Source organism: Antedon bifida, chromosome 3, assembly GCF_963402885.1.
Source record: "Antedon bifida chromosome 3, ecAntBifi1.1, whole genome shotgun sequence".
Classification (NCBI taxonomy): Eukaryota; Metazoa; Echinodermata; class Crinoidea; order Comatulida; family Antedonidae; genus Antedon; species Antedon bifida.
The window spans coordinates 26121927-26148819 of NC_136228.1; the positions used below are offsets into that span (position 1 = coordinate 26121927).

The 26893-nt window shown below is 30.7% G+C and overlaps 2 protein-coding genes across 2 annotated transcripts in view; both read left to right on the forward strand.

The window, feature by feature from the left end:
• Positions 1-5684, forward strand: part of LOC144836856 (uncharacterized) — a 178317-nt gene extending 172633 nt beyond the window's left edge. Inside the window, exons 16-18 of the mRNA XM_078691745.1 lie at positions 2579-2736; positions 3005-3168; positions 3505-5684. Of these exons, the coding sequence (XP_078547871.1) occupies positions 2579-2736; positions 3005-3168; positions 3505-3687 (505 nt within the window). The 3' untranslated portion in view covers positions 3688-5684. The remainder of the gene's footprint in view (positions 1-2578; positions 2737-3004; positions 3169-3504) is intronic.
• LOC144836923 (uncharacterized) overlaps positions 1-26893 on the forward strand; it is a 287299-nt gene that overhangs the window by 208754 nt on the left and 51652 nt on the right. The gene's annotated exons all lie outside the window — the stretch shown is intronic.

Below are 26893 nucleotides of genomic sequence, written 5' to 3' on the forward strand. Positions count from 1 at the left end.
AAAAGTCATATCCGTTACGGGCCGTCATCTCGGTCACAACGAAACAATGGGAAATGTGACGGAGCTGACCGTGACGGAGATGATGTATTTAGCATAGGACAGCCTAGGATCACATCGTAGGCATGTCTGACAGCGGAGACGGATTGCATACTTCTAGATACCATGAATAACTTGTACTTCCAGTTGAAAAAAAACAGAAATTATAATTGTTTAATGAGTTCTATACCGTTCGGATATGACATTCAATAAAGGTACGCAACTGTAACTTTTCAAAAACCTCGTTTTATTAGCTGTTTTCCTCTTTTATTGAAAATGATGTGCGGCTAGTTTTATTTCAATATCTTCGCATGTTTACAACGCACAGTCAATTTTTTTCCCCGCCGTTCATTAAACTGTAGACGGCACATTTAAATTATGTGACGGAAATGACACAAAACTGCGGGACAAGCTTTTTCCAAACAAAAACTTTAAAGTTTGAGATTTAATGTATGTAGAGATGTATTTCGAAGAATATAATCGCATGAAATCATGATTAACTAACTTTTTACAATATTTTCAAAAGTCCTGTTATCAAATATATACGGCGATCATAAAATTGAAGATGTACGATCGGGACATAGGATTTTAGGGGGTTGCCTAAAACATTTTTATAAAATTAACAATATCAATGTAATTATCTTTGTTTTATGTAATTATATTTACAATAGTGTTGATTATGATTCAAGTCAAGAATTTTTATTTTTTAATGATGAATTTTCAGTCTCTATCCCACCAAAGTATCGGGACACGATTTTAGACACTTACTGAAGAATGACCCTTATACTATATTACATTATTTTCATGATTTTGCCCCAAAACTTTGATTTGTGCATAATTTTTATAAAACAATAAAAATAATTCAATTTTTTTAAATATTTTTATTTGTTATACGTATCTTCATCCATATCCAGTTGGAAAAACGTATTCCATAAGAATTTCTTATAGAAAATATAGTTTTTATCATTGATTCGATAAAAAACACGAAATCCAAAATACCTGTAATGATGTCACATGACGTCATCAATATGCAAATTACATTTTTTTTTATAACTAACTGTAGACTAACCCTTTGCCCATCACACACCACAAAAATAATTACACAATTATCTCAATTAGTATTTTTTTGCAATTAATTAAAATATCATGTTTTTCTTAAATATATATTACGCGCAGAGGTGGGAATAATGCTCCGCAGTGAAAGGGTTAAGACAAGGAATGACCTGGTTTATGTTTTTTAAAGTAATATATATGCAATATTTTTTACAAAATATAAAAAATTGTAGAGAATGGGTCTTTAAGTCATCGTCCTGAATGTTTGGGTGTTAATAGGTATATACTTACAGAACATGCCTATTGATTTTCAGGAAAATTTATATATTGGTTAAGTCACAAAAGCTTATTATATTAAAATCTGACTTACATGCATCTTCCATAATGAGATTAAATAGCACACTCTGTATTCTTTATGAAATATAAAGTAGTGAGCCCTCTCTCTCCAAATATAGTTTTCCCCGATAAATTTTGCCAAGTACTTCATTCAGTTTCTGAGTGCTTTCATTTATATTATTTATTATTTTATTATTAAAATGTCATTACACACTTACAATACATTAATTGTAATAGATATTTTACCCCCTACGCTAAAATGTTTTAACTAATAGCAAAAACAGGCTAAACTAGATACTAGATTTTATTATTATTATTAATAATAATAATATTATTATTATTATTATTTTAGTTATATACAAACAAAATTATTTATTATTATTTATATTATTGATCAATTTGTCAAATTATAAAATCATTACAATTTAACATAATTCTAAAATGTAATTTACATATTCCAAACCTTTAATACTACTTTCTATATTATTGCTTATTCTATTAATGATTAATTAATGAGCTGCTGTTGATACATTTGGACTTTGTCTTACATCATCTATATTAGTTCATTGTTAAATACAGTAGTATTCATTTATCAGAATTTCAATTAGTAATTAAAACCAAAACCTTGATATTTTGCAATTCAAATATCACATGATCTCTATTTGATATTGATTAGTAATTAATATTAAGAAATAAACATAGGTGTTGCCTAGTAATTTTAAAGCCTATGTGGGTTGAAAATTCAAACGGAAGTTATTTACTTCCATGACCATAATACAAGGAAATCATAAGTGTGAATTGAATAACACCTCCACACAAAACTAAAGATGGCAGTATGATTTTGTGATATTAAATGGCAAGTAGAGACTGACGAAGTCACCTTTATATATAATCAGCTGTTTGCTGACTACTACTTATTGTCACGTGAGCTTTTCTCTGTTGGTTATATACCTGTGTATCACAGCCTGCTACAATCACATCTGTTGATGAAACCACACTTAGTACATCTTACTATTTTGCAAATGAAAAGTCAATCTCTACTAGGATTTCTTCTCTGTTCTTAATCACACATTACCGTAATGCTCGATAGACAGGATAATAGTAATTCAATGAAGAGTAAAGTTAGTGACAGAATTTCATTTGTTTTCTTCAGCGCAAAGGATTTGAAGGATAAAGTGCGATCACTACGACGACGACACACAGATAGTGCTCTGAGAGACACAGAGAAGTTGAAGCCACCACTGCCACCACGCACTCTTCAAGAGGTCAAACAATGGAGTGATTCATTTGATAGATTATTAAGAGATAAATGTAAGTTATTTTACATAATATCTCATCATCTTGTCAGAAATTAAAAAAAAATATTCATTTTTTATTCAAAATTTAATTTATATTTTTTTAAAGAACTATTTTTACATGATATATATTATTAATACTTGTATACACTACTGTATACAATTAATTGGTACATTGGTAATTACTAAATTGTCTTGATTGAAAAGTTTACAGGTATAGAAAAATCTTCCTTCTTTATAAATACAAATAATTGACTATAATAATTGATATTTTAATCTCTTAGGTGGTCTGGAGGCTTTCAGACGATTTTTACAGACAGAATTTAGTGATGAAAATATAGAATTTTGGTTAGCTTGTGAAGATTACAGAATGCTATCACCATCGAAACATACAAATCGTGCACGGAAAATACATGAAGACTACGTAGCAACTCAAGCTCCAAGAGAGGTAATTATAAAATTATTTGATACCAATTAAAAAACTTTGGTTTAAAATAGTAAAGGTTAAAGTAACATTTTTTATTGCCAGTTGGCTAGATTTTAGAATTTATGAGATTACCTGCAACTAAATGAAGAATTTCTTCGTCTCACATCATCAAATTATCAACGTAGCAATTACTTAGTTTGTAGCAGCATTTCAAATAAAAAGTATTGCCTAATGTTCAATGACGTCTGTTGCATTATAAACTACTCACTATTGCATTTCTCATCAGTATTCATACAAAGTTGTTTTTATATTTGTTTTGTAAATTTAGTACTTTAATAGCTATTAATTTTCTTTCAGGTAAATCTGGATTCTGCTACAAGGATAGAGACGACATCAAATGTACGCAAAGCAGACGAACACACATTTGATAATGCACAAAAACGCATTGAAGCATTGATGGAAAAAGACTCATATCCTAGATTTCTTAAATCTGACATTTACCAACAATTGTTAAGGACAAGTAAGAAGGCTGAATGTTAAAATATCATACACAAAACAGTAAATAATGAACCCTACTAAACTAGGTAAATGTAATAACGTTGCAGTATACCACAGTTAGTGGTGAGCAAAATAGTTAGCTGAAAATCGACACCTTCCAAGGACTAAATGACGATGTTAGGTATCCACATTGTTGACCGACTCCATGGAAACCAAGGATGATTGGACATCACTGGATTACAAAAAAACAATATGTTTTGCGATACGAAAGACATGCACATATGTGTAAATAATAATGCGTATTACCTTATTGTATCATTTTTCTAGTTGTTGCTGCAATTTAATTGAAATCATTTTTATTATTTATAAGAATGTGATGTATTATTAGTACAACCTATTTTGTGATGTGTTCAAACACATGTATATGTCTACTTTACTTGGTACACACTATTTGGTGTCTCTCCATCTGGACAACAGCATTTTATGCTTGAAGTGAAGTATTTAAAACCCTATTTTAAAAAAATGCATTCTGAAAATTGGACATTGTAATTTGTGAAGATCCTGTAATTTGTATGTACTAATTTTGATATGAATTTACATGAGGTACATATAGTGACCTAACAATTTTCAGTGGTATTAAATATGAATTGAACCATCAAAGCAATACTTATTAGAAAGTAGTGTCGTCACAATTCACAACTGAAATAAAGTGTGTTAAAATCTGGCTGAACAATTCTATGTAATTAGTATGTGTTACTTACTTAGTTATTTTATTCATTACACTATACATACTGTTTTGCATAGTGTTTCTGTGGTGGATTACTGACACTTACGCAACCATGACATGAGAACATGTATTATTTTTTAGTGTTTAATTATTATTGTATTTTTGACAGCTTAAATTTATTGGTGCATTATCCTTTTTTTCCAAAGCAACAAAAAAATGATCAGTCATTATTACAATGGTGTGAACAGTGACATACCATTACTTGTCATTATATATGTATGTGCACACCGGGAGTTATGTAATATGAATTTAGTTACCGATTGGATAGAATATGCAATGTAAAGCGGTATTTACACAAGATTTATTCAGTTTACAGTATTTTGTATCAGATATATTGTGTATATATATAAATATATAAACATTATGATGTGTGTGCTAGATCTTTTGGGATAAAAGTGATTTAGTTTTTTTCATAAGAATGACGCAAGACATTTTTTTCAGATTGTTAGTTGTTATATAAACATATCCTATCTAATAAATTCTGTAGATCATTTGAATTGACTGTATAGAATGTGTTAGGTGCTGGCACCAGTCTAACATAAAGGTGTTTATACATCATTTAATTTATTACAAATTTTAATAGCAATTTCCTATAATTAGACATGAATACATTAGACTTCCCTTCAAAATTATCTTAAATGTTGTATGTCTTTCTTGTGGTATATATTTATGGAACATGAATTAAGATTACATTAAATGCAATACGATTTTTAATTAATTGATCATGTCTTTATCTATTTCTTTTTGTTTGCTTAATTGTTGTTTAGTTTAGTAATAGTGACTGGAAAGCAAGAAATTGACGACATAAATAATCTTGGATTTTAAATGCTATAATTATTGTAAAGAATGAAATTAACTATTAAACAGTATTATGATGTTTTAGACGGTCTTATTAGGTTTATTATGTTTACTTATTCAAGTTAAATTATTTAACCAAAGAAACCAACAGAGTTAATAGGTTTAATGTGTACAGTTTAAGTTGTTTAAGAGGAAGTTGGCTTAATTGTTGTTTAGTGATAATAGTACAGAAATTATTTTTGAACAAAATATTGATTTCTGGAAAGAGCACTGCAATAGGGAGATATGTGAAGTCTCTCATTTTTGGTAGTGTGTGAAGAATATGAAAGTTGTACAATTTTTTAGTGTAACCCAACTACTAGGGTTTTGATTTTCGTATAAATGAGTCTTAATTTATTGATCAAAGTGATGTCAGGGGAACCTGACTGATGCAATTAAAATTTAACAAAACAAATTAATATTCTTTTTCTTTATGTATCTGTTAAAATAACAAATAAACATGAAGAGGATCAATCAATCATGTTGGATGCTTGGTAAGACCAATTTTGCATTACAACATGTGCATGATATGCAACTACCGTATTTAAAATACAACTTCTGAGATGTTATTGTTTGTTTTATGTTTTTTCGTGTGAAAAATGAAAATGATAAATCTTTAAATAATAGACCTCTCAATTGTTGGTTATCGCTTAACCATGACTACATATATATATAAAGAGCAAATATGCTCTACAAATGGTTATTCAGCAGACATCATGGAAGTGTCCTGTACCTGTGAATTCTTCATGATATAAGATGATATTAAGAACATTTTTTGTACCATAACATCATTTTTAGGTGATCATTTAGAATAAAATGATCACCTATTGTTATTGTATAAAATCTTTATTAGGTGATCATTTAGAATAAAATGATCACCTATTGTTATTGTACAAAATCTTTATTATTGTTTTCCTTGTTATTATTCTTTCTGTACACTTTTTGTGTAACAATTATCTCAAAAAGTTGAATTGCAATGATCACAAAAATTACACAATGTCTTTCAAATACTTTAACTTAGACATAATAAGCTTTTCAGCGTGATCACTCATCCGTGACGTCATTTATACGCCATTTTGTGAAATCACATTATCAATCATATCTCCATAATTCATTATCACATATTAATGAAATTCACTACACTTAAATTTCAGGTAAAGGTAAAAATATTAGCAAATAAAAACTCATGCATTTCAAGGTCATGCGCGTGAAATCGCGCGTTAAAATTTTAAAAAGCTCGAAATTAAGTTTTGATCAATTTAGAGCATGAATTAGGCCATTTGCGTGTTTCAAAAAATTACTGCGCAAAAATGCGATTTTGCGCACGCGATTCTTAGAAAGCGTAAAAAATAAAATTTGATGAATAAATCATATTCTACTCACAATCCTTAGTACATTTACCCATTTTGAGTCCATTCAGACTTAAAATGACGCTATACGAGCATGTTAAAAATGACAAAATGCGCACATTAATTTCACAAAAGTTCTGAAAATGGTGAAAAATAAGGCCTTTTTAAAATGAAAATAACTCTTCAGAATGCAAGATGACCCCCAATTTTTTTAACTTATTCAGGAAGCTATTGAGTTGTAGATATGAACTCATGTACACATTTGATGTACAAAATGTTGTGACGTCATCAAATGGCCACTTGAATTTAAAAATTAGGATTTTTATCTTTTTGTGTAGATTATCACATTCAACAGAGCGTATCTCGGTTATTTGTGCGCGAATTTTGCACAAATTTCAGTATGTGCTTGCTTAATTATTTATCTTTCCATGAGTGGTCAGCGTTTTCATTTTAATGACGTCATCACGCGTAAAACCTTGAATAACCTAGGTCGTGTAATTTCACCTACACCATACATTTGAATATCTTACAGCTCTTCAGAATTAAATGTGACCTTGAAAATTATAAATTATTATGAAAGCTGATGAAATGTAGATATGAATTAATATAAAAAATAAGCCTATCGGATGTTGCGAAGTTATCATATGGCCAGTTGAAGTTAAAAAGTAGTTTTTAAATTTCTTTAGTCAAAGTTATACAAATTTCAAAGAGCGCGCATTGCGCTTATACGTGCCAAATTCTCTTCCAATTCTTATATTTATTTGCTCAATTCATTATCTTTCGAAATTGTCAACTTCAAGTTTATTTTGATAATTCCATCATATCAAAAAATTTGAACATTGTGTGGTTCCCGTAATTTCACCTATGTTACACTGTATATAGATATACTGTACACTGTACTGTATAGAGTATATATTCTATGACACATAATAGGTACAACTCAGCACTATAAGCATATGCATCATGTCGTAGGATGGCGTACATCAACTTTTTACGATCGTATGTTAACGTACATGCATGTTTAAAAAATGTTAATTTCATTAAAATGATAAAAATGATCACCTATAATTCGTCAAAGTGACGAATTAAATTCTAGTTATTATTTTTTTTTTTTTTCTTTTTATTGTTTCTGTACACTATTTTGTGTAACAATTATCTCAAAAAGTTTAATATCAATGATTACAACAATTTCAGAATATCTTTCAAATAATATAACTTAATCCTAATAAGCTTTCCAGCGTGATCACTCATCCGTGACGACATTTATACGCCATTTTGCGAAATCACATTATCAATCATATCTCCATAATTCATTATCACATATTAATGAAATTCACTACACGTAAACTTCAGATCAAGGGTAAAAATATTAGCAAATAAAAACGCACGCGCACGTAGGTTCATGCGCGTGATATCGCGCGTTAAAAATTTAAAACGCTCAAAACTAAGTTTTGATCAATTTAGAGCATGAATTAGGCCATTTGCGTGTTTCAAAAAATTACTGCGCAAAAATGCGTTTTTGCGCGCGCGATACTTAAAAAGCGTAAAAAACATGAATTGTTTTTACAAATCTCATTCTACTCACCATCCTTAGTACATTCACCAAATTTGAGTCAGTTCCGACTTAAAATAACGCTATACGAGCACGTTAAAAATGACAAAATGCGCACATTAATTTTACAAAAGTTCTGAAAATGGTGAAAAATAGGTCTTTTTTAAAATGAAAATAATTCTTCAGAATGCAAGATGACCCCCCGATTTTTTTAACTTATTCTGGAAGCCATTGAGTTGTAGATATGAATTCATGTACACATTTTACGTACAAAATGTTTTGACGTCATCAAATGGCCACTTGAATTTAAAAATTAGGATTTGTTATCTTTTTGTGTAGATTATCACATTCAACAGAGCGCATCTTGGTTATGTGTGCTCGAATTTCGCACAACTTTCAGTATGTGCTTGCTTAATTAATTATCTTTATCATGAGTTGACACTATCTTCATTTTAATGACGTCATCACGCGTAAAAACTTGAATAACGTAGGCCGTGTAATTTCACCTTCGCAGTAAATTTGAATATCTTACAGCTCTTCAGAATTGAAGGTTACCTTGATGATTATAATTTATTATGAAAGCTGATGAAATGTAGATATTAATTCATATAAAAATTAAGCCTATCGGATGTTGTGACGTTAACATATGGCCAGTTGAAGTGAAAAAGTAGTTTTTTCATATTTTTCGTCAAAGTTATACACAATTCAAAGAGCGCGCACAGCGCTTCTACGCGCCAAATTTTTTTCCAAATCTTATATTTTTTTGCTCAATTAATTATCTTTCGAAATTGTCATCTTAAAGTTTAGTTTGATAACGTCATCATGCCAAAAAATTAGAACATGTGTGTCCCGTAATTTCACCTATGCTACACTGTATATAGATATACAGTATATACTGTACATATTGTATATGGCATATAGGCACAACTCAGCACTATAAGCATATAATAGGATGGCATACATCAACATTTTCCGATCGTATGTTAACGTACGTGCATGTTTAAAAAAAATTAATTTCAGTAAAATGATAAAAATGATCACCTATAATTCGTCAAAGTGACGAATTAAATTCTAGTTATATCTTAAATTTTTATCATAGATCATAGAAAACCAATCCTTAATGAAAACTATTACCAGTGGAATATATTGTCTAATGGAATGCTTGTGATATCTAAAGGTCAAATGATGCTGCATATTGAATAATTACCTTTGACGTCAAACTACTTCGTTAATCGTCAATGCCTCAACCTATCAGTATTAATTTTTTTGGGAAAAATAAGACTGATTAACAAAATGTCACGGAAACACTTTTCATTTACCTATGTATATTTCTTATTAATTTAAATGTAATTGACAAAAACTGACAAAGCAATAAGTTGATATTTTTAGTAAAATAAGAATGTTATTCTACAAACTGTATTTCAAAAAGTAATCTCAATGATTTTCAAATTCTCTCAATATCTTTCCCATAATTAAAACTGGCCATAAGAAGCTTTTTAGCGTGATCAATGTGACATCATCAAGGCGCAATTTTATGAATTCGCATTTACCAATCATATATCAAACCTCTTGTAGATATTAATCAAATTTACAACATATAAACTTTTATAAATTTTTTTTCGATCCAATTTTTAGTAAAAGTTGATAACTATTATGAGACATTAAAATGGCATTTTCAACAACAAAAGTATTAGGAATTATTTTTTGAGGACAATACATCTTTAAAATCAATTTCTCATATTGTTTATTTTTTTATTGGTATATGTAAATTTTAGTGGCTCTTATGAGGTTTTAAATGGTATATATTGGGTATGCAAACAAAATACAAAAAAAGGTCTTCCTGTAACATTTTTTCTGGAGATAATCGATTTGGCCTAAATGCGATATTTATTTTCATACAAAAGTTGGTGACCCCTCACGAAACGTCACAAAATAAACATGAATATTCATTAGTCATATCGATAAGGTGTGATGTAAGAATTCGCCTACAATTCACTAATGCAAATGCTTTCTGTCGCTGACGCTGACGCTGCTGCTTTAGCCAGCTACTTCCCAAGAGGACTACTCATTCAGAAGCTATGAGCTAGAGGCCGCCGTTTTTGATAATTTGTAAACTAGGACAGGTCATGCTAAAATTACAAACCCCAAAATTTGCTGATAATACAGTATTATATAGATACATGTAGACAGTAATCTGTAAAATCTTGTTGTTAATGACTTTTTTTCTTGCTGTCAAGGCCAGTATTATAATAATTCACTGTCAAATAATCAAAACATTATTTCTGGTATTTACAATGAGTCCCATTTGATTGTCAATCTAGACCGATATTATAATACTGTAATTCGCTGTCAGATAATCATTGAATTATTATCAAAACAGTCCATATAATAGTAAAAGTTTTTGTTTGTAATAGGATACAATTTGTTCACAGGCTTGATGTCTAGGCTTGAAGTGACCCCAGACTTGACCCTAGCAATAAAATAAACTAAAGTGACAGAAATTGAGTCTGTTTAGTATAATAAAGTAATATTATTTATACATCATTTTTATTTAAATTATTTAATAAGCACATCATTTTTTAGAGATTCAGTATTTTTTATTTTTCAATTTCAATTGCACAATTATGACATATCAAAGTATAAATTCTTGTTGTATTTTACTTTACTGTTCTGTAACAAAAAAATATTTATTCACGTATAAAAAGAGAAAAGAAACGTTTAATTATAATCAAAAAACCATTGTCTGACAGACAATTTAAGTATTTTTTGCTTAAATTACATTTTTTCAGGTAAAGTGAATAACTATTATGTGACAATAAAATGACACATTCAAAAACAAATTTGAAATAAAAAATATTTTTCAGGGGGACATTAGAGAGGTTTCGCAATCTTACGAATACGATAACGAAAACGCACACGTATTCGTTTTCGTAAGCCAGTAAAAATCTGTTTCGCATGGCAACGAAATATTGTGGGCGCCGTCCAAAATATGACTGCGGTAAATTTGAGCGAAGCGCAGATACGTGTTGCTCGGTGTTTGGCTGCCTAGGCCTCCTAGCGTAAATTTTTGTGATGCCTTAGTCTTTATGTAAATCCTTGATATCATTCACCTTTAATATTATCATGCCTTATTTTTAGCAATTTCATGGGCACCAACACATTCTGCCTTTGTTAATATGTGTGAAAATACAAACAAAACATTTCATACAATGGTGACATTATATTTTCCTCAGTGCTATGCGCTTATGGAATACAAAATCCCCCAAGGAAAAAATAAGTACCTCTGAGGATCTCAAATGTTTAATATAATTCTCCTCTAAGCAGTCAATATCTGTATAATATGTGTACATATTTCTACAATACCATTAAACAGAAATCCCAGTCTAGACATAAATGACACATTGATAAAAAACATCATGTGAAAAAAAACTTTACTAAAATGATATATATTATTTAAAGGCATTGCCAAAAGTTGTAATCCTACATGACAAGATAATTGATAGTTTCAAATGTAAACCTGTCATGTTTTATGTTTTACACTAGGGAGGTTTTGAAACATTTATGACAACAATACCAAAAACAAGTCATACATTTTCTAAACTTTTGAGCTGATCCCTGTTTCATATTCGTAAAGCGTATTTCTTTTGAATCAAGAATGTATAGACTATAATACAAACAGATAATTGACCAACAATTTAAGAAAATTGTAAAGCTTTCATGAAAATTTAATATAACCTCTACATAAAATGTCCCCGGAAAAATATATATATTTTTTTACATTTTTTTTTTTGTAAAATAGGCTAACTGCACACTAAAAAGTTGTGGATGAAAGTTGGTGTAATGGTTATGTATCCAGCCTCTCACAGTTGAGATCGCTGGTTGAAGTCCCGCTGAGGTTTTTTTTTTTTTTTAATTTTTTTTTTTTTTTTTTTTTTTGTGGAACTTGATCTTTGACATTGACCCTTCAAAATTTAACCACAATTATATGATGAGTCATTGATCATTGTGGCTAAGTTTGGTGAGAATCGGATAAAAACTGTGGTCTCAAGGCAGTAAAATAGTTTTTTGTTAGTTGTGACCTTGACCTATGACCTTTCCCCTCAAAGTCGAACTCGTCCAAGCTTTTGGGGCATAGATCATTGTGGCCAAATTTAGTGAGAATCGGATAAAAACTGTGGCCTCCAGGCTGTTCACAGACAGACAGACAGACACACACACACAAGCATACAGGGGTGAAAATATAACCTCCTTGGCGGAGGTAATTATAACACACCACATTTACTCACTGGCCAAGGAGCTCTAGAGCAGCAAAATCAATTTGTAAAGGGAAAAAAAAAAATAATATTTAATAAACAGTGCTTTAAACAAGTTCATGTGCCTTAATTTTTTTATACACTAATAAACATCACTGTAGTGTAAATGTAAAAAAGCAGACCATTTCAAAACCCAGGACAGTATTGGGAGGTGGTATAGTCTTCTTTTTTGTATTTCATACAGATATTATGCTGAAATAAGTCACAGAATTGGATAATTAAGTAGGTAGAAAAGGTTATTATACAGTTACTGTCAAAGGGTTGATTTTAATGATGCCATTCAAACCGATTCTTTTGAAACATACAGTCTGACAAATCAAGTAACAATTCAACGAGCTATCCAGGAAACAGATGTAATTATTTTATGCAACTGCAGTATAGATAACAATATGAAAAATATACCATATTTCCACAAATCCAGTCATGATTGACAATGTGTAGGTTTGAATATATCCATGATAACATACAAACGGCTGGCAAGTACAGCTTGTTATTGAGTAGCGAACGTGCATGAAATTTTGCAATATAAACCGATAAGGAGTAATACTCAAAATGATAAACCTAAGCATATGATAAATGTTAATCAATTGAGTTGCAGGCATCGTAGAGTATACTTAATGCATTCATTCACCATAAATGTGTCAATACTCTTTGCTAATTCTCATATCTGCTTTATTCTGCTTTATTTTGAAATAAAACAGTGACATAATATTATAAATACCAACATTCTTCTAATTCATTTTCTCAAAAAAAGAGATTTTAGCCCATGTTATAATATATGTGCAGATGAAAATTTTGAGGATACAACTTTTCGTTTTTGTTTTAACAGGTATAACAAGTATTACTTGTACAATTTTTTGGTTAACACATTATCATTTGTAGTTCTAGTAATTCATAATATGTGTAAAAGCCATGAATTACTCCTGAATTTTGAGAACTATAGTTAGCTATATTGCACGACAGGATCAACCCACCTGCCCTTCTGCAGTCAAAATCAGAGCATTGAATATTTACTTTTCGACATTCATATGACGCTGGAAGAGTTTTTTTGTTATTTGAGTGAAATCTTGGATACAAATAATGAATGTTTTGTATTTGTTTTTTGTTCAAAGAATCATTGAATAGAAGTTAAATTTTTATAACATTCACAATAAATCCTTTATGTAAAGTAATGTTATATAGATAGCTAATTAATCATAATAGCTGACTGATAGTTACTAAAATGTCGTGGATTAAACATCATCATAGTTAAGTTAGCATATATTGTGATCATCAGCTATCATTGATAATAAGTTGTGATATTTTAATAACCATTAAATTGTTTTCATTGTATACTTTTGATTTGCTGCTTATATTGTCTCAAAAATCCTATTGACCAGTATGCAAGTTTAATAACATACTAGTCAATAGGATATAGTTTAGAAATCTGGTTTGGTTTTAATTTATAGTGCAGGCAATGTTAATTCTTAGTATCTTGTACATCTTTAAACTTGAAATAACAAGGGTTGAAATATTAAATTTAAATGAACATTTGGCTGTTCCAGAATCCATTAAGAAAAATTTGAACATTTTGGAGAACTTCAGTTCAGTAGTGATACAGCAATTAAGGATATTATCTTATAGTTTAAAAAAATTCAAAACAAAAACTTTTTTAGCCATGCGCATTGTATTTACCCAAATACACACCATCCACTGCCATCCTCCTCCGCCAACATTAGCTGAGCATAAATCCAGATGCTAAAATAATACAAAATTAATATCATACAGATATTGCCTGCTAAGAGGTAAAATATAAGGGTTTGGGAGGGAATTACAAATATGTAAAATTGTTAATGTTAATGTCTAAAAACCCTTTGGCTTCTTTTCAAGTTTTTCAGTATCTTCTTCTATTTTCATGCTTCCTTGACAAAAAATTGGCATGGAATGTCTCAAAAATCATATTACTGGTAGTAGCAATTATCAAATTTATAGCATTCATTATTGAAAAGTAATCTCGAAAAGAATTCCATATCGAAAAGAAGCCCATCTAAAAAAAGAAGCCCATCCAAGTGTCCTAAAAGAAGACACTAGGCTTCTTATCAAGGTTTTAAGGTATAGTAATGTAAGACGGTACTTATTCGAAAAGTTAAAAATAATAGGCATGACAAAAACATATACTACTAAAATAAAGATTCCTATAATTCAGTTGCAAGTGACTTTGGATCAATTATCTCATGATTATCTACATAAATATTTTGTCAAATACTTATAATGCTGTTCAGTCTATTTTTACACTACCTATAGTATATAATTGATTAAAATTAAAACACAAACAAATCATTGATTAAAGAGTATTTAAAAATAAGATAAGCTTCTAGCAATTCTTTTCACAGTTTCTTTCATTTTCACATTGCCTTTGGTTCCAAAATAGAAATCCACTATTAGTCAGAAAATTCAATTAATTAATAATAGGGACTTTTTTTTTGTCTTGTGTGGGGTCGTCCCACTTTTATTATAATTCTCTGTTTTATATGTATATATATTATATAAAAATAAAGTAATATTTGTATGAATATTTCTCTTTTTATTGTATATTACTACGATTGTTACAGTGTTAAAAGTAGTTAAAATGCAGGCATATTTACATAAGAAGATGATTGATTTCAATATAAAACCATATGCTTTCATTTACAATTTTAAAGAAGATGTTAATTAAAATATAAAGATAAAACATGGTAATAAAAGTCTATGAACTGTCATTAAAATCAGACTTATAAAATCTTGTTCATGTTCGGGTAGAGAGGCTATAAACTCAGAGGAGGAATATAAAATATCTTCCCTTTTCACCAAGACAAAAAGGATGAGATGAAAAAAGAGGAATGCAAAAGTTTGAAAACTAGATAAGGATGATAGCATGGAAAGATATATTTAATGAAAACCGTAAGGTTAGAGTCCATACACTGTGCAAGTCCAAGATGCCATTTTGGCTCTGTGTGTATGTGAGACGCTTCATACCCGATGTCATCTTATTATAATACTACTTCTGTATACAATTTGTAATTGAGAAATAAACAAAAATATTGCATTTTAGAAAATATGAAAAAACACTTCATACAAATTATATTCATGCTATCAATTGTAGCAGAGTTTCCTTTTTTGCACCCCATTTACGTTGTGTCTTAATTTCGGCTTTTTTTTTTTTTAGTTATCCGCTTGGTAGAGCGGATAACTCCTTGTTATTGTATGGGATCAATATTTTTTTGGTTATCCGCAACTTAGTTGCGGATAACCCATGTGATTGTAAATATCTTTTTTTTCATCTTCATCTTCTTTGTTATTCTTCTTTCTTTCCCGGATTTTTGTGCGTCGCATATCCCCTATTGCTTGTGAATATATCTTTTGTATAACTTTGTCATTATATGGACATTTACCTGAAGTTGTGCACCTCCATATTTTTAATGACGTTAGAGTCGCGCAGCGTAAGTTACGCGTGATTTTATGAATTTCAATGATTGATCATAGATTATAAACCAAAAGTCATTTTGTTTTGACACTTAGTGAAAATTTAAGTCATAAGGGCAAACTTTCTATGGATTAAAAATGACATGTTTCACAAGAAGTTACGCGCGCACGCGCATTAAAAATTTAAAAATGCGCAAAATTAATTTCTAATCAACTTTCTACGCTGATCATGACAATTTAAACATGTCAAAAATTCCCACGCGCGCGAAAAAAATTACGCGTAAGGTGCGCACGGAGCATGAAAATCATGTGTTTTTTTCTTGAATTATGATTTTACAGCCTTTCTTAGTCATTTTAAAAAAGATTTACATCATTTCAAATTAAAATGACGTCATACGAACACGTTGATTTAGACAATTTGCGCGCGTTTTAGTTGCAAAAGTGACAACATATTGTCAAAATTAAGCCTATTTTTAATCTATTATAACTCCTCAGGATCATCCACGACCCCCAATTTTTTTAATTTAATATGTAAGCAGATATGTTGTAGATATGAATTCATGCAGAACCTTTACCACTCGGATGTTATGACGTCATCGTATGGCCACACGAATGTAAAATATAGGATGTTTTACTCTTTCGTTATTGCTCATCATATTAAATAGAGCGCATCTCACTTTTACGTGCCCAAAATTCTTCAAATTTGATTTAATGTAATTATTTAGATAATTATCTTCTAAAATTGTTATCTTTATATGTCAATTTGATGACGTCATCGTGTTAATAATTGGATTTAAAAGATGGGTCTCATAATTTTGTCTATGCTACACTGTATATAACATATACAGTTTATTCTGTAAAATACTGTATGCTACATAATAGGTACAATTCAGCACTGTAAACATATTTATTTCATGTCATAGGATGGCATAATAATTGTCGAGGTTCATATGGTTAAGTATGTGCATGTTGCGTTTGCGCGGATAACCCGAACTCGTCAAAGTGACGAGTTCAAATCTAGTTTTTCTGTATTATTCTTGGATCCTTCCTTCCTTTTTGTGAGTCGCGTTTCTCTAAAATGTGTAAACATAACATTTCATAACTTTGACAACATATGGGCATTTACGTGAAGTTGTGCACCTCCTATTTTTGAATGACGTCATAGTTGCGCAACGTGACTTACGCGCAATTTTATGAATTTCAATGATTGATTATAGATTAAAAACCAAAAGTCATTTAGTATTGACACTTTGACAAAATTTAAGTCATATCAGGGGCAAACTTTCTACGGATTAAAAATGGCATGTTTCACAAGAAGTTACGCGCGCACGCGCATTTAAAATTTCAAAATGCGCAAAATTAATTTCTAATCAACTTTTTATGCGTTTCTTGTCATTTTGAGCATGTCAAAAATTCCCACGGGCGCGCAATTTTTTACGCACGCGGTGCGCACGTAGCGTTAAAACATATTTTTTTCTCTTGAATTATATTTTTCAAGTCTTTCCTAGTAATTTTGAAAACAATTTAGACCTTTTCCAGTTTAAATAACGCCATACGAACACGTTGAATTAGACAATTCGTGCGCGTTTTTTATGAAAAAGCTTAAAAAATCGTCAAAATTATGTCTTTTTTTAAACAGTCATAGTTTCTAAAGTAAACCGTGAACCGTTTATTTTTATTACAAAATCTAGAAGTTGATGAGTTGTAGATATCGGATCATGCATCGATAAGGCTAAAAAAACATTGTGACGTCATCGTATGGCCACACGAATGTAAAAATTAGGATTTTTGTCTCTTTCGTTATTGCTCATCACATTCAATGGAGCGCATCACGCTTATCTGTATTCCTTTTTCTCCTAAATTTATATATTGTGTAGGTCAATCAACTTTCTTTAGCATGAGATAAAAATATTTTAATTTTTATGACGTCATCATGCCTAAAAATTTTAATTACGTGGGTCATTAATTTCATCTTTACAGTAAATTTTAATCTGTAATAGCTCGTAAGAATAAAATGTGATAATCACGATTAAAACGTTTTCTGGAAGCTATTGGATTGTAGATACGAATTCATGTAAACATTTTGCCAATCGGATGTTGTGACGTCATCATATGGCCAGTTGAATAAAAAAAGTTGTATTTTCATATTTTGCGTAATAGTTCATCACATTTAAAAGGGTGCGCATCTATATTTTACGTATTCAAATTTCTTCTACACGTTAATATGTTGTTCCTGAGATAATTTCCTCCAGAAATTGCTATTTAAGTGTTTCATTTTGATACCGTCGCCATGTTAAAAATTGGAATAAATGGCGGGTCCCGTAATTTCACCTATTCTACACTGTATGTAATATGTATACAGATTATACTCTTTGCATGTATATACTATATGACACAAATTGACAGAATTCAGCACTAACAGCATATCATATTCTTCAGTTCTTGTCATAATGCCATAATCTTTATCTGTGTGCAATATTCCAACGTATGACGTGCACGTGGCGTTTGTCGTTGTGCGGATAACTAACTCGTCAACCAAATGGTGAAAAAATATTGTCTTATTTGCCAAATTGGCGAACATATTTCACCCCCGCCGGACGTATAAAAAAGAAGCGTGATAACCGGAATACGCGATTATTAATTTTTGGGGGATCCAAGTTTAAATTAAATAAACACTTTGATTACACAGTGGTTGAGACAGGTTTTTAATAGTTATCACATTTTTAAACACCCTCATAATTAATGGACTCTACCAATGTTGATCTGCAGCAAAATAACAACAGATCGTACATCGCACGAGGTTGTTGATGCGGTGTTTTTTGGTTTTACTGTACAGTACTACGATCCGAAAAATGTACCTAAGATTGTCGTAAGCTCTTTTGTTCAAACTTGTTATTTATATAGCGATAAGGATAATCCATCCGTTCCGGCATGCACGCTCGATCGATCGATGTTGCTGGTGGGGAATTTCCCCGCGATAAGAAATCGGCGAAATATGGCTCTTATTTAATTATATTTTAATGTTATATCTTTAATGCCAGTGTAATTACGTATGGATAAAACAATATAAAACTCAATATTTTTCATCTAGAATAATATGTTAACTTGCGTAATGTAGCATTAACACGGAAATAGTTTATTTCGATCTTGATTGTTTTTGTTGGCTTTAAAAATGGTAGCTAGGGCTAGCCTAGGCCTTTTTGCCTCAAAAATCTAGGCCTACGTTTATTTAATAAACTTTTTCTAAACTTTTGTTGAAACAATTATAGCTAGCGCGAGCCTAGGGTGCTATGAAAAGTGTTTAAAAGTCTTTTTGTATCAATTGTGTAAATTGTTTATTATTTTGCCGGCAACACATTTTTGGTCTGAAAAAAAAAAAAACTTTTCCTACCGACCTACCCATTTTTAGGATTTACCCAAAACGTGGCCAACACAATAATTTGTTTTTTTGGCCTTAAGTTACATGGCATGTTCATTTTCTATTAGATTTTTAGCTTCAGCAGTGATAAGAATCCAGATCTTTTTTTTATCATCTTATCTTTTCTTCCAGCATTGGATATTATGTGTACCTTGTATATACAGAATAAAATCAGAGAAATCAATTCATTTACAATATTGTTTTTTGTTCCTGTAACAATTTTAAACCAAGTAATATTATCTTCAGCTGGAAAGCAATTAGCCAGCACACCTTTAAATTTGTGCCATGTTCATTGAATGGCATTGCATTCAAACAGCATGTGCTGTTACTTTCTATCTGATTTATACAATTGTCACATACATTGTTTTCTGCTAAATTCCATAGTTTTAATCTTTTTTACACAGTAATATTCGATGTAGGAGTTTGAAGTTGAATTGAGCAACTTTAACTTTTCGTCTTGTATACCTTATAATACCATACTTTATTCCAATCTATTTCTACGTTATTTAGCTCACATTCCCATTTACTTTGTGAACCTGGTTCACTGGAACGTTTGTTTATAAAATATTTATAGTAGATAGATCCTTTAATGTTCTTATGCAACAATGAATCATTATTACCTACATCTTGATTATTTGTATTGTCTTTTCTAATAATTTCTTTCCACACATTTGGTATGGCATTCATAAGATGTAAATATTCAATTAAACCATTATGTTTTTTATTTTATACAAATTTGAAATTATTTCACCTGCAGTACATACTCTATCATTTATAAATATATCACCAATAATTTTATAATCAGAATATAACCAAGATTTGAAGTACAATGATTTATTGTTAGATAGTATAAACTTATTTTCCCATAAATTGTTGATTTTTTATTTCTATTGAAGTTGGTTTTGGATACACAATATTATTAAATTTTACAACAGCATTAATTATGTTCGTGTAGAATGTAGGCATATCTCTCAAGTTAGCATGATCATTTACATTAAGTTTAGTACTTTTTATTGTATATTCAATTGGGTGAAAAGGAAATATTTTGGTATGCATTTCCATTTACCTGGATCTGGACTTAACAGTCGCTTGACCCAATTTAGTTTAAGCGATTCAACCACAGAGCTAATATCTGGCATGTTTAAACCACCTTCTTTAATATTTTTAATTAAGGTTGTTCTCTTTATCTTTTCCCTTCTAGTTCCCCATAGAAACGTATATAGTAGTTTTTCTATTCTATCTTTTGGAACATCAATTATACTTGCGTTATATTTTTTTCTGACAACCATCTGTTGTTTACTATGACATATTCTGTTTCTTTATACATAACCCTTATCCATTTGATAAATGAATTTCCAAAACCAAAAAGTTTTAAAACCTTAAACAGTAGTATTCTGTCTATTGAGTTGAAAGCTTTCGCATAATCAAGAAAAACAATAGCACCTGTCATACTTTTTGCTTTTGTGTAGTCTAGCATGTCGATTTTACCAGTCTTACATTTTCTCCTCCAAACCTTAATGAAATAAGCATAATCAAGAAAAACAATAGCACCTGTCATACTTTTTGCTTTTGTGTAGTCTAGTATGTCGATTTTACCAGTCTTACATTTTCTCCTCCAAACCTTTCTTAATATAACCTTTTTGATCTTCATTTATAATGGAACCTATAACGCTGTGTAACCTATTAGCTAGAGTGTGAGCCAATATTTTAAAATCCACATTAAGTAGTGTTATTGGTCTCCAATTGTTTAGGTTTTCCCTCTGTCCATTTTTGTATAAAAGATTAATAACTCTTCTTTGTGTCGTTAATAACATGCCTTTAACAAAGCTATAATTTAATGAATCACACAATAAATATTGTACATTCTCCCAAAATGTACGATTCTACACTTAATCCATCAATACCAGGACTCTTATTTATTTTCATTTTAAAAATTGTTTGTGTGCATTCATCCACTGTTAGGACCTTCACATTTTATTGCATCTTCTTCTAACAACGTTTTAAATTCTGTGTGCTTTAGATAATTGTTCATATCGTTCACAGGTATTTCTTGATTAGAGTATATGTTTTTATAAAATAGAACTTTGTTAGACGTATATTTCCTGTTACATTTTAAAAACAGATTTAATGTGCTTTCTTTTTGCATTATTCTTTTCTAACCCTAAGAAGAATTTATGATTTTTTCTCCTTTTTCAAACCAATCAATTCTGGATCTGACAATTGCACCTTTTACTTCAACCAAATATATGCTCTCTAGTTCATTTGTTTTTGTATTTAATTGCTTTTCGATGCTTTCATTGTATACTTGATTAAGCTTATGTGTAAGCTTGTTGACTTCTTTTATTAAGCTTACTTTATCCAAATTTCTTTCCATTTTCTTTTTTTTTTTTAATTTTACAGAACATTCTTTTATTTTTACTTTGAGTAATTCCCAGAGCACGTCTAGTCTCAGATTGTTTTCATTTTTTTTTGTATTTTCAATTATTCCTTTTATTTTTCGGACAAATTCTTTGTCATTTAGAACACTATTGTTGATTTTCTATACTCCTGGACCTCTTTTTTCCTGATGTTGATCATTGGATATTTTTAGTGATATGGCCTGATGATCTGAGCATATCGAAGGTCTAATGTCTGCAGACAAAACATCGCCATTTTTATTGAGGGAACTCGATATGCACCAAAAATCGAGTCTTCTATATGTATTTGTCCTTTTCCATGTAAACTGGGTTTTATTTTTATGGTTATGTCTCCATATATCGGTTAAATTATGTTTAGTCATACATTTTTTTAAAGCAGACGGTGAACTATCATATAGATTCACACTATTTTTTTGATCCAACTTTCTTTCTAAGATACAATTCATATCTCCTCCAATAATTATGAACAATTAATTGAACAATGGGTGCTTACTAGAGCGTGAAGCGTGCGTACAAAGGATAGCTAGGCCTTGTTGCTATAGTGGTTGTCAAGATAGTGGTTGTTTTCTTCGCTGTAGTATTGGCGGTACAATCAAAACGTAGTCGTGTTCGGGCCTGTACAAATTTACTCCTCAAATAACATTAAAGAATATCCAAATGTAAAATTACAAGCTGATATTAGATCTCCTTAAAATGAGTGATTAGATGTTAGAAATACCGTATTTTGATTTCAATCTTACGTTTAGTATTTTTAGATTTTTGATCGTTGGTTTTCTTTAAGTACTTGTACTTTTAAACGCCACCAACATAACCAATAATAGGGACTTTACGAAACAGGATGGTTAGGGGAGGACCATGGAGATTCTGTGTTCGCTAGGGCACGCATAAAATCATAAACAGGCAACATAGTATTTTTATTAGTTACGCACCCTTGCGCAAAGACGACGACTGACCAGAGAGACAACCATGCCTATACTAGCCTGAGCTAGCCTAGGAGGCCTACTTAGATACTTGTGGCAGTAGTTACTAGATGTGGGTGTGATTTGGGTGTATGGTGGTGGTACAGCATAGACCTAGCCTTCATAGCTTGGGCCCTGCATTCGAACGCCGCGCAAAATGTATGCTTTTAACACAGCCATTTTAGCTCAATAAAAATATTATTTCGTTAAACAATTAAATTAGAAGATCAAATGTTATTTAGAGGTTCAAAAAATCCTGTGACTTCCCGTCCCTACTGTAAACTGCTAAATTTTAATAGGCAAAATGGTGAAATAACGAATTTTATTCTGATGAGTATTATGTTTAACTTAAACCTGTGTATAGACAGAATATATTGATTTCACCTGCTTCATGAATACAAATTTGTCCATCCTCAAAACGTATCCACAATCATTTTATAATCAAACTCAATGATTAAAACCACTTTTCCTAAATTTATTCCTCTTTTCAAAACATTGTTCCTTCAAAATGGTAAATATCTAAATTTTTACAATATTATTTATTACTCAGTTGTAACATAACAATAATACTGTTTTTGCTTTTTGTATGTAAACAAAAAATAGAAAATTATTTATACAGAAGTTTACAGTAAGACATTAACTTTAACATATTATTTTATGACAAAACAAGCTAATAAGTACTTTATTTAACCACAGGAGGCCCAGATCAATATGTGTTTGTTAGGGTTGAATGTATTATTACAAAATTTCAATATATTATTAGTGAAATATTATTCGAGGTTCTAAGGCAGTGGTATTCATATCAATTAATAAATTGTAATTTAATTTACAATGGTTCATTACTGCATATGTGTTTTACATATATTAAAAACAATAACTTAAATAAATTAATTATAATCAATCTATTATTTGCTGAACCACTCCAAAAAGCATTACAGTACATTGTATTGAAAGATAGAATAATAAATAAATAAATGTAAGCATTTACATTAAATATGTACATAATGTACTTCAGGGTGAATCACTATTCCATTATTATTCATTTGTATTTTTTCAAATATATTATAAATCCAAAGGTAAATTACTAAACAAAAATGAAAATGCTGTGACTGGATCTCAATGGAGATACAAAATAAAACAAGAAATATTTCTTACAAAAAACGCTGTTCGACATTTTAAAATTAATCATTGTTCTTTCTTCAGATATATTAATTGATTAATTATTAAAAAGATGTCCTTTAATCGCAAAAATACATACAAATCAAAGATATTTCTTTAATTATGAATCATATTAAGCCCATTTTTTCACTAGTTAATTGTATACTATAAATACACAATTTTTAATAATTTATGGAAAATATGTTTTTGTTACCATAGAAACGTGTAACAAAATAAAAATATGTTGGTTAATCGCAAAAATACACAAAATCTAAACATAGCTATTTAATTATAAATCACATCATGCCCATTTTGGTGGGTGTTAGTAATCTGGTTGTATTTCATTGAATAATTGATATTTCTGCTAATTTTCAACAGAATTTAAAAGAGGACATGTGTACCTTTCTAACAATGTATTATTTGTCAATCAAAGGGCGAGAATCCAAAATCGTTCAACCGTGAGCCCTCATAGACTCTGTTTTCCCAGACGTTTTTTGGGTCCAGCAGCTGGGGCCTATAAATTATAGTTGAGTTTACAAATTCCCAAAACTGTCGGCCTTAGAACTATAGCTACCACGATGATAAAGCTTCTTAATGAGTATGTCCTCTTGGGACATACATGGCTAAAGCCGCGGCGCGATAAGTAAAAAGCTAAGTCAAAATGATAAAGTAAAACAGCCGAAAACTATATAACATATCACATATCAGCTTTAATTTACAAAATTTGAATATAGAATGGAAAACATTCCTTTAAACAAATAGAATCTAAAAAATTCATTCATTAAACTGAAGACAACTATGAGCAAGTGTGGACCCTACTAGACAAGAAATATGGTGATAGACACAAGCTGGTCAATGCTGGTCCTCTAAAAGACGGAGAAGAAAAACAACTTTATTTTTTGTCGGCATGCCATCAAAACGAAGGTGGGTCAACCTAATACACGATTCTCAAGGGAATGATAAGGTACAGAAAGACAGTAAATTCTTCTTCATCTATTTCTAAGGTGTGGTATTCAGGATAAAGTTGGTTAACAAATTTAGAGTTAAAATACAAGGCATGTGCGAAAGACAACTATTGGTAATCTTAGGTCTTGAGTCTTAGGTTACGTGATCTTAGGTCTTAGGGGGTCTTAGCTTTCGTGATCTTAGGTTTCGTGACACCCTTCAGATGTTTAATATTTAATGTAGCCTAATGTATAGCCTGGTAGCACTAAATATTCTGCTCTGGAATTCTCTCGCAACTGTTCTATATAAATAAAACGGGATCAAAGATGTCTTTTTAGTCATAAATTGTAGTTCATTTTGCCTAGTTTAGAATATTTTATGGGCAATTTAATGATACGAATTTACATGGTTTATGTTGTTAATTACAAGCATACATTCATAGCTTCATCTACTACTACTGTTACTGCAAGTGGTTATTTGTTCCTCAGTTTTAGGTAGGTATGCACTAATTGGGAATCAGAAGAGCATGGCTCCACCTAAGCAAATTATTACATCCATTCAAAGAAAGTGGACCATGTAAGTTGTGTGGTAAATCTGACAGTAAGGAAAAATATTGGCACATTAAGGCAAAGCAACCACAACATGAGGTTGCATTTAAACATATAACAATTAATGTATTGTAAAGATATTAGTGAGTTTGACTGTATATGTTGGAACTGTGTTCGAAAATGGAACTCAGATGAGCCACCTCCATTAAAAAAGCCTAAGCTTGTTTGAAACAGTGTACTTTACCTAATTGTAATTCCAAAGATATAAGCATGGAGCTATACATAGTACACAAAAAGGGGACGAATCTTCTGTTAGGAATTGTTTTGGAATAGATTTTGAAGAGGGAACAATAGTTACAATCTCTGATGGTAATTTAAATTTTTGCAAAATCCATTACAATGAATATCATAAGATTTTTAAATCTGAATTTGTGACCACAGATATCGTAGTAATATTAAGGATACCTCTGCCCTAGCAGAATTTTTTCAGTACAAATCTCTTTTAAGAGCAACATTTGACTTTCAGAAAACAATTCTCTGTTTGAAATGCTTGTGTTATAGAGGAGGCAGACAGTAGAGATTGTATTAACAACTCTTTACAAAAAACTGTCGTCTTTTTAGGGGATGAACTTCTTTCCGATAAAGCTATTGTTTATTGTTATTATTTACATTGACAGGTTCTCTCATTCTTCCACAGAATGTTTAACCGAATTGTCCCAATTTGGGATATGTACATCAAAGTCTACTACACTTAGGTATCAAGTTGCTATTGCTGAAGCAGAGATAAGGTTTAAGGAGGAAATTGTTACAGAATCATTTCCAATTATTTCTATAGATAATGTAAATAAGCAAGCCAAGTATGCTGCTGTACGTGCTAATGATTTTAATGGAACATCTGTACAGGCTGTTGAGCCTTGTAATATATTGCCATACACATTGTTAATGCTCAATTCTACCATATCAGCAGTTACGCAACTTCCGGGTCAACATGAGAGGCACGACCAGTGACCGCAAATCATTTTTTGTACTTCTGGTAGCCATGAAGGTCAGACGTGTGCGGCTTGTTGTTGTTTTCGACGGGTTCTGTCGCGATTTTTTGGAGGAATATTACGACGTAAATATTATAGCTTAAGTTTGTGATTGTGTTATTAAGAGAAGTAGGGTTTTTAGTTATTATGTGGCACGGCTTGGTGTATTTAGGCATTTGGGCATGTTGTTTCATAGTGGCGTTGACTGTTAGCACGCCTGTCGACCATATTGTTATGGTTCGATGATTACTAACTATGATAAACCGGGTGTGCGCTAGCGGCCTCACTTTGGTTAGGGAAAGTAAGATGTTTGTTTTCCTGTACGGCTTGATTACGGCTGTATACTATGTTGGTATACGATATTATTGATTGCAATGGAGAGTACGATGTTTGGCTCCATGCCGTACCGTACTACTATATGCCTACGCCTAGTGGTTATTGATAGATAGATAGAGGGGTTTGTACGCTTTGTTGTTTATGACTGTATACTACGATG